We start from the raw sequence: 15,869 nt of genomic DNA, 5'->3' as shown, positions 1-15,869 counted from the left end.
CTATTTTTAAAAAAATACATAAATTTTTGTGAATCTAACTGTATTTTATTTTTCACTTAAGAACAACTGTTTTTATCCAATTCCTGATTGATCTTCAATTGGCAATGCCTCTCTTAATCCTTTACCTTCATTTTCACTATATCAAGTAGTTAATGATCTATATGCAAGCACTTAAAATCACCACAGGAAGTACCCATTTAAAGGAAGCCTGCTGTGACTTAAAGAATCCTTTTATGCCCTAGCTGGTTTGACTCAGTGGATAGAGCATCGGCCTGTGGACTGAAGGGTCCAGGGTTCAATTCCAGTCAAGGGCACATGCCTGGGTTACCGGCTCCATCCCCCGTAGGGGGTATACAAGAGGTCCCCAATCAATGATTCCTCATCATTGATGTTTCTATCTCTCTCCCCCCCTTACTCTCTGAAATCAATAAAAATATACTTTAAAAAACAAAAAATTATTTTGTATTAATAATTACACTTGTATGTGTTTTGTAAGGAATGAGTTTTCTGTTCTCAAAAGCATAGATAGATAATAAATAGATAACAGATAGAACAAGGTAAGAAAATAAATTAAAATAGAGAACAATTTTTGTACAAGCAAGGCAAAAAGAGATCTAAGAATGAGGGGTGGTACGTGTTGAGGGAGTGGCAGAGACCCACAAGCTAAATTAGTCACCAAGTGTTATATTATTTTTAATATTTTTAAAATATATTTTTATTGATTTCAGAGAGGTAAGGAGAGGGAGAGAGAGAGAAACATCAATGATGAGAGAGAATCACTGACTGGCTGCCCCTGCATGCCTCACACTGGGGATACAGTCCGCAACCCGGGCATGTGCCCTGACCGGGAATTGAACCCTGACCTCCTGGTTCATAGGTCGATGCTCAACCATTAAGCCACGCCGGCCAGGCACAACGTGCTTATATTTTAAAAGTAAACCTGAAAAGGCATCCAAATTGGAAAGGAGGAAGTAAAACTCTCATTATTTGCAGATGACATGATATTGTACATAGAAAACCCTAAAGACTCCACCAAAAAACTACTGAATAAAGGCAGCTGATCAATGATTCTCTTTCATCATTGATATTTATAACTCTCTCTCCCTCTCCCTTTCTCTGAAATGAATTAAAAACATTTAAAAAACTAGCCCTAGCTGGTTTGGCTCAGTGGATAGAGTGTCAGCCTGCAGACTGAGGGGTCCCAGCTTTGATTCTGGTCAAGGGCACATGCTCGAGTTGTGGACTCCGTCCCCAGTGGGGGGGTGTGCAGGAGGCAGCCGATCAGTGATTCTCTCTCATCCTTGATGTTTCTATCTCCCTCTCCCTTCCTCTCTGAAATCAATTAAATAATAAAAAAGAATGGAATCTTCTTTAAAAAAAAACAAAAAAAATAGTTTTGACTTTCAAAATGACAAGACTCCTATGTCCTAGTATTCTAAACCTTTTCCCAAAACCCACTTTGTGTAGGAAGCCATTTCAAAACACACTGAAAATATCCACCCATCAACTGTTCTCACCTTTCTGCCTGCATCAAATCTATTTCAAAGAAAAGAGTCCAATTGAGGAACAAAGCCTATAAAAGAAATAGTATTTGTTGGTGGAATGTGTGGGTGTCTTGGAAAATAAAAGAAATACATGTGTTTATGTAACATATAGCACATGAACATATATACTAGAGGCCCAGTGCATGAAATTTGTGCACGGGGGGGGGGGGTAGGTCCCTCAGCCCAACTTGCACCCTCTCCAATCCGGGACCCCTCAGGAGATGTCCGACTGCTGGTCTAGGCCTGGGACATCCCTCTCGCAATCCGGGACTGTCTCCTAACCACTCACTTGCCTGCCTGCCTGATGCCCCTAACTGCTCTCCCCTGCTGGCCTAATCACCCCTAACCGCTCTGCCTTGGCCCCCACCACCATGGCTTTGTCCGGAAGGAGGTCCAAAAGGATGTCCAGAAGACATTCAGTCTATATGGTCTATTTAGCATATTACCCTTTTATTAATACACACACACACACACACACACACACACACACACACACTACTAAATATATTCTGCCCAAATTAGCACAAACCCACAAGCTTAAAACCAACTCTCCCAAATCTAATGCAAATCATAGGTACTGAGCCCTATGGCTACTTCCTGCAAACATGTACTCATTACCTCTGTGACAAAGTAAACTGCTAGTTGCAAGGATTGGTAAATATCACTATGGGCAGCTAGAATTCCGCTTTTTTTTAATGTAAATGCAAAATTTATTACCTCAGGAAATTGACCATGTTGTATGATTTCTGCATAATACTCAAAAATATCCTAGATAACTAAAAAAAAAAACTGGACAACAGATGTTTGCTTCACAGTGGTTTAATATGAACAGAGTTGAATATGACATTGACAGAAGAATGAACAGTTTGCTGAATAAAAGCCCCGAGTCAGGATATATACACAGCAGAAATGGGGCCTCAGGCTCTCAGCACTTGTGCATGATGAAAGAAGGAATCTTTTTTTAAAATCAATAACAGAGGATATAAATCAAAAGGCAGCAATAACACCAACAATGGAGAGGTGGGAAAGGGAGCAGAGCCTCTTGGTAGGGGCTGTACAGCCCTGGCACAGGCTCAGCAGCTTAGAGCTGATCTGTCACAGGGAACTTCAACATTTAGATGGACTCTAAATCCCATGTCAAAATCCAATCCTAATCTCTCTGATCATAATCTTGTCAGACTCAGTAATCCTTTTCCCAAGACTGTACGGAGAACTCCAGTCCTTCCATGATAGGGAATCCAAGCAAAGAGCCTCCACTTTTGACCTGACACCAGTTAACTTGCTCCCATCCTACCCCTTGGGATAGATATCAGGCCTCAGCAAACAAACCACTACCTCCTGGACAGAAGTCCAGGAAAGTTGCCAGTCTCAACAAGATGTGTCAGACTCTCAGATTTGGGAAATCCATACCCAACTGCTATCCCTAGCTCAACTTCTGGGAAGAACGTTGGAGTTCCATGGGAAGTAAGTGCAGGCAGTTCAATAACCCTGTGACCAAGCTGCGGAGGGCAGCGACAACTCATTCCCTGAGCCCCATTCAACAGCTCAAAGTGCTTAGGAGAAGTCAGAGAGTGAGTGATTTGTTCATGTGCTTCTGCCCTGTGGCAGCACTAAATGAGATGGGGGGAAGAGAGAATGGAAGGAAGAGCGTGGTGATGCTCTTCCTTACCACCAGGGAATACCTAGAAAATGATCCGTTCCCACCTTCAGGGAGTTACCTGATAGTGGTGAGTTGCACCCAACTCTTAAGCCACCAAAACTGCAAAGCTTAACCCATAAAGTAGTGGGCTTGGGAAGGGAGACTGCTGGCCCGTAATGACTCTCCTGCAGGTGGGTAAGAACAAGTAGCCAGAGTGGGGAACCACAAAAGAGAGGGGCTAAACAACAGGGGCTACCCTACTGCTCTATGGCTTTCTTCTGACTCTGAAGCAGCCATGACAATGGGCCCAGAAAATCCACACACCTTGCTCCACACAACTAATTGCTTAAATTCTAGGAGAATTACTGCCATGAAAAGCAACAAGGGGGAGAGAAACGAAAGAAACTGTGGGGGAAAACTGGGAGCAGGCCTAAAGAAAAAAAAGAATAGCTTTTGGGTCTCTACCACCTTCCCAAAAAGGAAAAAATTCATGCATGTAGGAAAAGCAGGGTTTTTCCCTGCTCAGCATTTCTGGTTAAACCTAAGAGTAAGAAAAATCCCCTGGACTTGCAGCATCAGTATGTAGCCAAATGCCTCTCCAGCACAAGACCCCCGCCCCCGAGATTAGCCTTCTGGCATGGGTAAATGCCCAAGAAATTGCCTTCCAGTCCAATCCTCCCACCCACCCCCAATCCCAAGCAAAGGGCATCTGCCTGTGGTTTCCCACCTCTCCTCAGAGAAGAGGTTCTAGGAGAGTGCCCACGGTTTAGTGAGATACCAAGGAACACAATGCCAGACAGTCTATCAGGACAGGGGATGGGCAGCCAACTTCAGATCAAAGAAAGATAGAGAGGCTTAGTGTAAAAACCAATGTCATTTCAGCAGGAAAGTAGAGGGCAAGTGGTGAAAGGGGCTCCTACTGGCGCACCTTCCCTGGGACGTAGTTCCTGTCAATTGCCTCCTCCTGCAGGAACATATGTAGGCAGCGTTCGTTCTGAGCCAGTGGGTGCCCCGCAATTCTATAAAGAGATCAAGATGGTTATCAGTAGTATTTGAGATAGGAGAGAATTTGCAGAGGGATGGGGGTGTGGACAGGGGAGGAAGGACAAGATCAGCCCTGAGGTTCAAGCAAGCAGCAGACAACAACAGGACACCACTTCAACCATAATGCTGTAGAGAGGAAGAGAGATAGAGGGGTAAGGTAGGGGAAAATCCCTACACACATCAACATGCAGTGCTTTCTCAGGCCATGAGGTACAGGATCAGAATTCGGCTCAAATGAATGGAGTTTTACTGTCCAGTCACCCCACCACACAATAGGCACTACATCAGTGGTTCTCAACCTTCTGGCCCTTTAAAAAAGTTCCTCATGTTGTGACCCAACCATAAAATTATTTTCGTTGCTACTTCATAACTGTAGTGTTGCTACTGTTATGAATCATAATGTAAATATCTGATATGCAGGATGGTCTTAGGCAACCCCTGTGAAAGGGTCGTTCGACTGCCAAAGGGGTCGCGACCCACAGGTTGAGAACCGCTGCACTACATCATAATTACCCATTACAAAAGAGGAGACAGACTAAACACACAGAAAGACCAAGATGGAGAAAGTAGCTAGAGGAGCCCCCAGGAACCTGCTTACTTGTTAATAAACTGCTCGAGGCCCTGCCTCCTTTCTTCAATGAAGGACTCTTCAAAGATCCCTTCATCTCCTCGAAAAGGGAGCTGCCGCTTTAAGGCTTTCCCAGGCAGTGGTGGTACTACAATCTGCAGGCAGACGCAAAAGATCAGCCACATGGGAGAACTCAGAGAGGGAATGGGATGGCAATCCACTGTATACCACATTTCTTAAGGCAGAGGGTCCAACCTATCCCACAGCCAACAACTTGCCAGAACTGATCATAAGAACAGTCAGGATGGCTCAGGTCAAAAATTAATCCAGCCCTAACCGGTTTGGCTCAGTGGATAGAGCGTCGGCCTGCAGACTGAAGGGTCCCAGGTTCGATTCCGGTCAAGGGCATGTACCTTGGTTGTGGGCATATCCCCAGTAGGAGGTGTGTAGGAGGCAGCTGATCGATGTTTCTCTCTCATCGATGTTTCTAACTCTCTATCCCTCTCCCTTCCTCTCTGTAAAAAAATCAATAAAATATATATATATATATATGTATATATATATATATATATATATATATATATATATAATTAATCCATCCCTAGCCGGTTTGGCTCAGTAGATAGAACATCAGCCTGCAGACTGAAGGAGGGTCCTGGGTTCGATTACGGTCAAGGCACATACCTAGGCTGTAGGCTCAATCCCTGGCCCTCATCAGGGCCTGTGCAGGAGGCAACCAATCGATATGTCTCTCTCACATCTATGTTTCTCTTTCTTTGTCTCTCTCTCTCTCTTCTACTCTCTGTAAAAAAAAAGTCAATGGAAAAATATCCTTGGGTGAGGATTAACGACAAAAAAAATTAATTCAACTGCTTGGGTGGGAGGACAGGTTTACCATTTCAAAAGAAAGGAAATAAACTCCAATACCCCTCATTTTCTTTAACAATCCACTATCATCCAAGAATCTAGCTAGGCCTTTTCTGCCAATATACTTTCAATTTTTTGCACCTATAGGAGTTAATATGTATGACTTTACTAGCCACTAAGTGAAGTAATACTTTCTTTTTAAGATTTGTCCTGAAATTACCACTTTCAAGTTTCACAGATTATCACCCAGATCCAAATTATTGGGACTTGGTAGCTAGAGTGTGTTCACCCTCTCCATTGCCTTCAAGATTTTATAGACTCTGATCTTAAGCCCTATCAGCCTACAGAGATCTTGTCCTCCAAGGGTGCCACACAGGAAACAGGGCCATACCTTACTATCTCGTTCCAGCTCATTTTTTAGCCATTCAAAGTCACTGTAGCGCCGCCGTACACAGGACTCCTTCAGCTTGAAGATGGGTAGGTTCGTCTACAAGGAAGGAAGAATGAAACAAGAGAGATGGTAAGTAATGTTCAGCTTGTGGTGGCCACATGTCAGAGCCACATGGACAGGTCCTAATGAAGAAATAACTTCTATGGACCATGCTCCTACAACCCTTTCAAAACAGCACCAGATGAATATCAATCCTTACCACATCCAGCCTTGTCACAGTCGGTGATTAAAAGTCCCATGCTGCTTAGAATTTTTCCAACAAACAGACTTGAAGTTATATGTAAACTAGAGGCCCGATGCACGAAATTTGTACAAGAGTAGGCCTTCCTTCCCCCCAGCTGCCAGCACCGGCTTTCCTCCGGCACCCAGAACCCGGGCTTCCCCCCCGGGCTACCAGCAGGCATCCGGGACCTGGGCTTCCCTCACAGCCCAGCTTCGTCTGGAAGATCATCCAGAAGGATGTCCAGTCTAATTATCATATTGTGCTTTTATTATTATAGACTAGAGGCCTGGTGCATGAAATTCATGCACTGAGGAGTCCCTCAACCCGGCCTGTGCCCTCTCACAGTCCGGGACCCCTCAGGGGATGGCCGGGACTCCTCGCTCCTTACTGCCTGCCTGCTCACTGCTCCTTAGCTCTGCCTTGGAGGTAGGAGAGGCTCCCGCCACCACCACTGTGCTCGCCAGCTGTGAGCCCAGCTTCTGGCTGAGCAGCACTCCCCCTGTGGGAGTGTACTGACCACCAGGGGGCAGCTCCTGCTTTGAGCGTCTGCCCCCTGGTGGTCAGTGCCCATCATAGTGAACGGGTCGTTCTGGTCGTTCCCCCCGTAATGGTTGCTTAGGCTTTTATTATATAGATATGCCTGTACAAGAGTTTTTGCTGCATTTTATTATCTGTAATAATAAATGTACATCAATAGGTAATTGGTTAAATAAACATAGTATGCCTATACAGTGGAATACTATCAGCAATGAAAAGAATGTGAAAGCCCTCACCGCTTTGGCTCAGGGATTACAGTGTCAGCCTTCAGACGGACTGGAGGGTTGCAGGTTCCATTCCAGTCAAAGGCACGTACCTTGGTTGCAGGCTCGATCCCCAGCCCTCTGAGGTGTGTACAGGAGGCAACCAGTCGATGTGTCTCTCTCACATCGATGTTTCTCTCTGTGTGTCTCTCCCCCTCCCTTCCATTCTCTCTCTAAAAAAAAAAAAAACAGTGGGAAAAAAATCCTCGGATGAGGATTAACAACAACAAAAAAGTGAAATACTTTGCCAATATGGAGAGGTATTAAATATTAAAATCAAGGTACAGCCCAGCCGGCATGGCTCCATGGTTGAACATCGAACTATGAACCAGGAGGTCAGGGTTTGATTCCCGGTCAGGGCACATGCCCGGTTTGCAGGCTCGGTCCCCAGCGGAGGACATGCAGGAGGTAGCCGATCAATGATTCCCATTATTGATGTTTCTATCTCTCTCCCTCTCCCTTCCTCTCTGAAATCAACAAAAATATAGTTTTTAAAAATCAAGGTACAGAACAGTATATATAGCTTGCCTTTATTTGTGTTTTAAAATGGATTTGTATAAAAATTAATTCAAAATGGATCAAAGACCTAAATAGAAGATCTGAAACAATAAATTACATAAAAGAAAAAAATAGGTACTAAGCTCATGGGCCTTGGTCTTAGAGAAGATTTTACAAATTTGACCCCAAAGGCAAGAGAAGTAAAGGCAAAAATAAATGAAACTATATCAAACTAAAAAGCTTCTGCACAGCAAAAGAAACCACCAACAAAACAAGTAAACTGAATGGGAGATGATATTTGCAAACAACAGAGCTCCGACAAAGGGTAAATATCCAAAATATATAAAGAATTCAAACAACTCAACACCAAACAAACAATCCAATTTTTAAAAATGGGCAAAGGACCTGAACAGACACTTCTTCCAAGAAGACATACAAATGGCCAATAGATTATGAAAAGATGTTCAACTTCACTAGCTACTAGGTAAATGCAAATCAAAATTACAATGAGATACCACCTCTCACCTGTCAACAAGACTAGTAATAACAGTGTGGGAGAGGTTGTGAAGAAAAAGGAACTCTCATTCACTTCTGGTTGGAATGTAAACTGGTATAACCATTATGGAAAACAGTATGACAGTTCCTCAAAAAATTGAAAATACAGTTATCATATGACCCAACAATCCCTCTTCTGATTATCTACCAAAAAAAAAAAAAAAACTTGGCAAAGTTTTTATTTATTCACAAAGATATACATACACCTATGTTCACTGTAGCACTATTCACAGTGGCCAAGACAGGGAAACAACCAAAGTGTTCGTGAAATACTGCCATTTGGGACAACATGGATAGACCTTGAGAATATCATGCTAAGCGAAGTCAGTCAGAAAAAGCTAAGAAACAACCATATGATTTCACTCATATGTGGGATGTAAAACAAACTCATGGACACGGACAACAGTTTGGTGATTACCAGAGGGAAAGGGATGGGGGAGAGAGTAGTAAAGGGTTAGAGAAGCCAAATATATGGTGATGAAAGACTTTGGGTGGTGGGCACACAATGCAATATACAGATCCTGTGTCATAGACATGTACACCTGAAACATATGACCTTATTAACCAATGTCACCCCAATAAATTTTTAAAAAATAAAATAGCCCTGGCCAGTGTGTTCAGTGGTTAGAGCGTCAGCCCATGAACCAAAGGGTCTCTGGTTCCATTCCAGTCAACCCACATACCTGGGTTGCAGGTTTGATACCCAGTCACATAGATATTTCTCTCTCTCTCTCCCTCCCTCCATCCCTTCTACTTTCTCTGTAAAAAGCAATGGAAAAAAATCCTCCTGTGAGGATTTTAAAAAATAAATAAAATAAGGTATTTGTATATATGTGTATATTTATAATTATGAATAAAAATATTTATGAAAAGATACTGCTAATAGTGAGTGACTTTGAATAATAAGATTAGACAACTGGAATGGAACATTTTTCATTGTACAATTGGAATTTATCATGTGCATGTATTACATTTTCAATTGAAAAGTGAATTTAAGTTCCGTGTAAGGAACATGAGATAAGCACCTCCAAGGTATGCCTCCCTCTGCTTTTCCTGTCCAAATCCTCTCCATTCTACAAATTCCAGCTCAAGTCCATTTTATCCAGGAAATCTTTCCTGTCAATACCAGCTTAATTTATTGGTCTCCATTTTCCTATGAATTCCTATGACAATTATACTTTATTTTTAATCATTTTTGACAATTATACTTTAGTATTAAGTGCTATAGTTTTATATATCATGTTCACCTTGCTACCTAACTATAATTTCATTGAAATCAGAAGCCATGATTACTTCTGCATCCCCTTAAATGCAGCTATGCAAGGTATTCAATAAATATTCAATTAATTAATAGAGGCCCTATATATGTTTACCCTCTCCTCATCTAGACAGTGCAGCAGAAATAGCAATTACATTAAGTTGGCTAAGCATAGCTTAGCAGCTTATTCCCACATCTTAATCATTGAGAATTTTCCTAAGACTCTAATGGTAACACAAATCCTCAACAAACAAAAAGCCCTGATTCTAACTCTTGTCTACAAGTTCCAAATGGAAATGGCCAACCACATGTATTAATGCTGACTATATTTCCCGCCAGCCAATTCAGATCAGCAGATGGAAATAAAAGGAACTAATTTCTCTTTCTCCACAACTGTCTCAGGTCAGGAATAGAGCATCTTGTAGCTATGCTAGAGCTTCACATAGTTCTCACTACATCATGCTTTGTAATTCTCAAGCCTGGAAATTACCTTTTAAGGATCCAGGTCTAGGTATAAGTCATCAAAAGCCAAATAACTGGCCGATATACATAAGTTACAAGTCTACCCAAGGAATGAATGTCAATGAGTTGAAGTAGAGTGGATACATATAAAGTAGTATTTTATTATCTAAACTGTTCTTTAGAAGAATAAATAAGACACTGGAAACAGTAGTTTCTTCAGAAAGAAGAACCTCTCTAGAGGGCAGAGGAAGGCTTAATTTTTATAGCATATCTTTTTTAAAAAATATATCTTTATTGGTTTCAGAGAGGAAGGGAGAGGGAGAGAGAAACATGATGAGAGAATCATTGATCGGTTGCCTCCTGCACGCCCCCCACTGGGGATTGAGCCCGTAACCTGGGCATGTGCCCTTGGCAGGAATCGAACTTGGGACCCTTCAGTCCACAGGCCGACGCTCTATCCACTGAGCCAAACCAGCTAGAGCTATCATATCTTTTTTATATCTTTTCATTTTTGTACTATGTGCCTGTATTAACTATTCAAGATAAACCATTATAGAGAACATTCTCAGAATCCTGCAGAAATATATATGTGCATCAAATCATCACATTATAAAATTTAAGTTTATACAATATCAATTATATCTCAATAAAACCGGAAGGGGGTGAAATAATCCTGCAAGAAAAGAAATCTAGCTTGGCCAGTGTTGCTCAGTGGTTGAGTTTGGACCTATGAACCAGGAGGTCACAGTTCAATCCCCAGTGGGGGTCGTGCAGGAGGCAGCTGATCAATGATTCTGATCATTGATGTTTCTACTCTCTCTCCCTCTCCCTTCCTCTCTAAAATCAATAAAAATATATTTTTAAAAAAGGACCAAAGAAAAGGCTGAGTAGATTCTTCCCAGACAACCAAACCACCCACTGCCATTCTGTAAACTTCCTCCTTTGACTCACAAAATGCTATTCTTTCCCTACCCCCTACAGGATGGTGACAATAATGGCCTTTCATCTCAGCAACTAGCTGTCTAAGGAAGGGGCTACCATGTTCTAGGACTAGAGGCCCGGTGCATGAATTCGTGCATGGGTGGGGTCCCTCGGGTTGGCCTGCAGAGATCAGGCCCCAGCTTGCGCCCCCAGCCTCACAAACCCCGTTCGCACCCCCAGCCTTGCAGCGCCGCCTGGCACCCCACCTTGGCCTGGCACCACCCCCTCACCTGCTCCACCATCCGGCCTGCGGGGCGATCTATTGGAGCCAGGGGTCCCCTTCCCTTCCCCCCACCCCAGCTCCCTCAGTGCCTGGGAGCTGGGCAGTGACCCTGCCAGGCTCCACCATCCCACCGCAGTCTCGCTCTCATCAGGGCCCATGGGCCGGCAGTGCTTCCACTACCCCCTGGTGGTCAGCACACATCATAGCAAGAGGTTGAATTCCCGATGGAACTTCTGGTGGAACCGCCCAAGGGGACAATTTGCATATTAGGCTTTTACTATATAGGAGGATAGTCTACCAGCTCCAGCCTAAAAATCATGACAGGATTGTGTAGCATAGGGTATAGAGTCCTTTGGCTCTGATCAACACAAAGTCAATGGAAAGGAGAGAAGATGCAAAGTTCAAGTCCACAGGACAAATGACATTTGAAAATTTCCATACACATCATGTCAAGTCACCAGGACACCTCTCCAGACTCCTCACTTCTTTGGGGAATGGGAGGGAAAGAATTCTTTCTGGAGCAAAATGAAAGAGAACAACTTTTATACAAAGAAAAAAAGTCAGTGCTATCTGCTTCTTCCATTCACAATGCCTAACTCCCAAAGTCCTACTCTCTGAATCTCATGCACTCTATAATGCCTACCATGATCAATCATTTAAAATAGCAATTTAAAACCAAATGATTTTACCAACTTTTCCCCAAAACAGAGTTCAACAAAATATTAAAAGCCTCTATAGCAAGCATGTCAAACTCGTGGCCCACAATGGCTATTTTTGCAGCCCAAATAATATAACAGTATGTAAGAAACATTTTAATAACTTAATTTTTACAATATCCTGTTATACATAATTATTAATAATGAACTACAATGTTCGCTAATGACTGATTACTATAATCGTGTTGTATTCATTTCCCTTAAGCGCCTTATGCACAGGCGCACCATTTCTCTCCACTAATACTAGCAGCGAATATTTTAGCAGCCGATTGCCACGTCATTAGTCTTGTACTGACTTGTTTGGTATGTGCAACAGGAAATATTTCACTTTCGAAGAACAAGAAAAATGGGTTTATTTGCGTTAAGCTTATTAATTTGTGCAACTATTCAGTGTCTGGTAAGTTAATGTTCAAGAAAAATATTAATTTTTATTAAAAAATTATTTTGTTAACAATTATTCATTTATTTTAGCCCTTTGTATTCAGCATGTCTCTATCAAGATAAACCGATGTTTCTATGAAAATTGAAGCTTTTGGTTTTTTTGTGGCCCACACAAACTTAAACCTTGTTTGGCCAGTGTTAGCCTTTGAGTTTGACATGCTTGCTCTATAGCTATACATACTTAACATAAACAACACAAATTAACTCAAACCCACAGAACTAGGAACTACCACCAACCCTATTACTGCCATGTAATTAGAAATTGTGGAAAGGAATGATAAAAAGCTGTTGGTAGAAAAACTGCACACTAAAGTTTTGCAACTAAGCATTGCCAAAGAAACTACAAAGTAGTGGAAAGAGTATGATGGGCTTTAGAGTCAAACAGAACTGGGTTCATATCCCAGCCCTGCTACTTATTAGCTATGTGAACTTGGGCAAGTTACTTAAGCTGCATTCCTCATCAGTTTCTTATGTGTAAAATGTTGTTTTGTAAGGATTTGGAAACTAAAACCTAATTCAGTGCTGGGCACATAGTAGGCATTAGATGAACAGTCCCTGTTGTTATTATAATGACTGAAGTAGAGAGCTGTTTCATTCATACTCTCTAAGTTTCTTGGGTAATGTATCAAGACAATGTCTCCAAAATTCCATAGCAGAGACCTTACACTGAACAAGTTATACCCAGGCTTCCTAGCTTTTACCATATTTTGAGGGATCTAACTTCCATTCTTCCCCAAAAAGATGATTTCAAATAGTTCTTGTATAGATGAGTTGTCTCATTTTTTTGCTATTCGCTTTTCTTTCTTCAGTTTGAACTTTATCAAACTTGGAATTTGGAGATCATCATTTCTCAATTAGATTTCAATAGCCAGGTAGGAGAGCACATGCTCTCTTTCAATTCATTCATTCAAAAATGAAAGCACATACACTCTTTTAGGTCTTCAAATGCTGTTTGAGCAGCATGCTGTCCACAGAGAATATTCTGGCCCTCTAGTCTGAGAAGAAAACATAAGGAGAATTAGAAAAGGATTCTCAAACTCTTTTGCCTGTAACTACTTCAACTGGCAAAGAACCTGCAAACCACATACTCTACCTGCACATTCCATCCTTGCATTGTGGACTAAGAACTGGAGAATAAAGTACACTGGAAGAAGCCACTCCTGGGGCAGTCCTGAAATGTCATAAATTAAAGTAACTACAGACCAGGGTTTGAATCCAAAGGTTAATCTAGGACAGAAAGGGCTAATGGCCATTCATATACACAAAAAAACCAATAATTTAAAGCCAATAAATATTGAAATTAACATTCTGTATACTTCAAATCTAAAGGTTAAATACAGCATGAGAGCAGCGACTGACAATCCACCAATCCCAGTGCAAGGCCTGGTTTCACACTGAGAAACAGCATGTGGCACCTGAGAAAACTTAAACTGAAAACACTTCTCCTTCATATGCTAATTCTACACAAGTCTGGGAAGCACTCAATCTCAAGGAGACTCCCTTTATTATTTTTGTTACCACCAAGCCCACTGTCTCCCTTTCCTGGAATCTTATCTTCCCTTTAATCCAAGCTTTGCTTAACTTTATCATCTCAGGAAGACCTCATTAGGAAGAAGCCAGGCCTTCCTGTCTTCCTCTTCAGACTAACTTCGCACAACCTAATTTAGTTAGGGGTCCCAGCGATATCTCGCCTTGGCTTTCTACCCCCCAGCGCTCCTCCACGTTTCCTTCCCTCCTCTGTTGCTACAGTCACGATTCCTATTTCCTTACATTGCTCACTCAAGCTTCTCCATCCACCCAACCTGTCCAACCATGCTTCACTTCTTGCTCATAGGTACTTGTTTTCCCTCACCCCGCTCGGATGTCCCCTTAGGAGTTTTCTGTAACCTCGGATCACAACCGAGTCTGCAGACCTCTCTCCAAACCTATTCAGCCCCGAGTTCCCAAAGACCCCTTCAAGCGTCTTCTGCACCGTTAGGAGCCCCGCGGCAGTCTCCCCCCGCCCTCCCCGCCCAGCTGGCCGGTCCTCCCCTCAGCTGTCTCCCTCACCCCGTGACTCACCCGCATGCGAACCTCATAGGTGGTGAAGCGCGCGCGGCCCACGCCCACCGTCTGCGGATTAAAGATGTCGATCTCCAGGAAGTTACTTGGCGGCCCATAAGCGTCGGTCAGGTCCTGTGGCTTCGAGTTAAGGCGCCGAGTGTCAGCGACAGCAGTATCCGACATCTTTTCGAAGGAGAGACCGGGACCAGGGAAGGGGGTGGGGGACACAGGCCAGAGGCAGGAGCGCGCACGGCCCCTCCCGCTTGCAAAATAACCAGCCAACCCACAGACTGCAGCACCGCGCACGCGCGCGCCCACGCACGACGTACTCACGTACGCGCACGCACGTCGCCCGGCCCCAGGCCCGCCACTGAATAGCTACCTCGCTGACGGCTTGGGGTCCTATACTGCGGAGACTTCATTCAGACTTCCGGGCGGTGTTTGTGGCCAGAACGCGCCACTCAGTAACCTGGGAGTCCCTACTGGCGGGACATGCCAATTGCTGCTCCTCAACCCAAGAGATTGTCTCAGACCGGGCATGTATCAGTCAGCAGTGGCACTGCCCTGCACGCTAGGGTCCTACAGTGATAGGCCGAAGCCCCGTGACCTGAACGGGTCAGGGTTTTGTGGGAAAGTAGAAGGGTGGTCTCCAGAGGGTGGGGTTCCAACAACAGTAGTGAGAACCTAAAACGCAGCCCTGCTACTCGTGCCACTGATAGTTTCAATTCCTGCCATGGGCAGTTGATCACACAGTGAGCGCTATCTATTGTGCCAGGGAAGCAGCAAGGATGGGGTGAACAAAGAGGATTTCTTATTCTCACTTTTCAGGAAAATTTGGGCATATCTTCATCCTCAATTTGTGACCACATAAAAGTGAACCCAAGCTGTATTCAGATATGTTTCTCAGCAAATTGAGGCATTTATTTCATACCTTCTATCTCTACTCTGCAGAACTCCATACTTGACTATGAGGTTACTTGCAGCCCATAATGGAGATAGAATACATGTCTACATGAGAATGTCTATAGAAACATGAATATATGACTAACTTACACATGGTCCACATGAAAGAGTAGTGCCCCACATTAAGGGTGGTGATTTTAGGTCATTCTTTTCCCCTCCCTGCACCTGCCTTCTGCTCAGAAAAAATTTCCTGTATCTGATGGCTGAAATTCTTTCAACAGAGTACAAGGCCCTATAATTTTACAAGTTATTTAATTCAATTTAACGAATATCTATTAAGCAACTACTATGTGCCAGGCACTATGCTAAACACTAAAGATCTAGAGTTGAATAAGAGAGTCACTGCCCTCAAAGAGTTAACATTCTAGAAAGAGAAGTAAATAAAACTAATATAATGTAGCAAATACAAAATAAGTAAATGTTCAAAGCAGCACATAGGACATGAATAATTGGAGGAATTAGGGAAGGCTTCCAGGAGGAGGAAACATCTGAGTTTGACACACATGAAAACACATAAAGGATAAATCAGAGTGTAAATAGGGAAAGGTAATTTTCTGCAGAGAGAGTAACATGCAAAGTCATCCGATAAGCTA

The 15,869-nt window shown here is 43.0% G+C and overlaps 1 protein-coding gene across 2 annotated transcripts; it reads right to left on the bottom strand.

Moving 5' to 3' along the window:
- Window positions 1-2,347: 2,347 nt before the first annotated feature.
- Window positions 2,348-14,618, bottom strand: SNX12 (sorting nexin 12). 2 transcript variants are annotated; one of them, XM_059680165.1, is made up of 4 exons: window positions 14,344-14,618; window positions 6,054-6,149; window positions 4,826-4,950; window positions 2,348-4,202 (listed from the first exon to the last, which is right to left on the bottom strand). In XM_059680165.1, exons 1-4 carry the CDS (start codon window positions 14,494-14,496, stop codon window positions 4,100-4,102), a joined length of 477 nt encoding a protein of 158 aa, XP_059536148.1. In that variant the 5' UTR covers window positions 14,497-14,618; the 3' UTR covers window positions 2,348-4,099. The 2 variants fall into 2 exon arrangements, with proteins under 2 accessions (XP_059536148.1, XP_059536147.1); XM_059680164.1 differs by having other exon boundaries at window positions 14,332-14,615.
- Between the last annotated feature and the right edge of the window lie 1,251 nt (window positions 14,619-15,869).

Source organism: Myotis daubentonii, chromosome X, assembly GCF_963259705.1.
Source record: "Myotis daubentonii chromosome X, mMyoDau2.1, whole genome shotgun sequence".
Lineage (NCBI taxonomy): Eukaryota > Metazoa > Chordata > Mammalia > Chiroptera > Vespertilionidae > Myotis > Myotis daubentonii.
The sequence above is the reverse complement of the archived record's forward strand: the minus strand, read 5'-3'. Positions and strand labels throughout refer to the sequence as shown.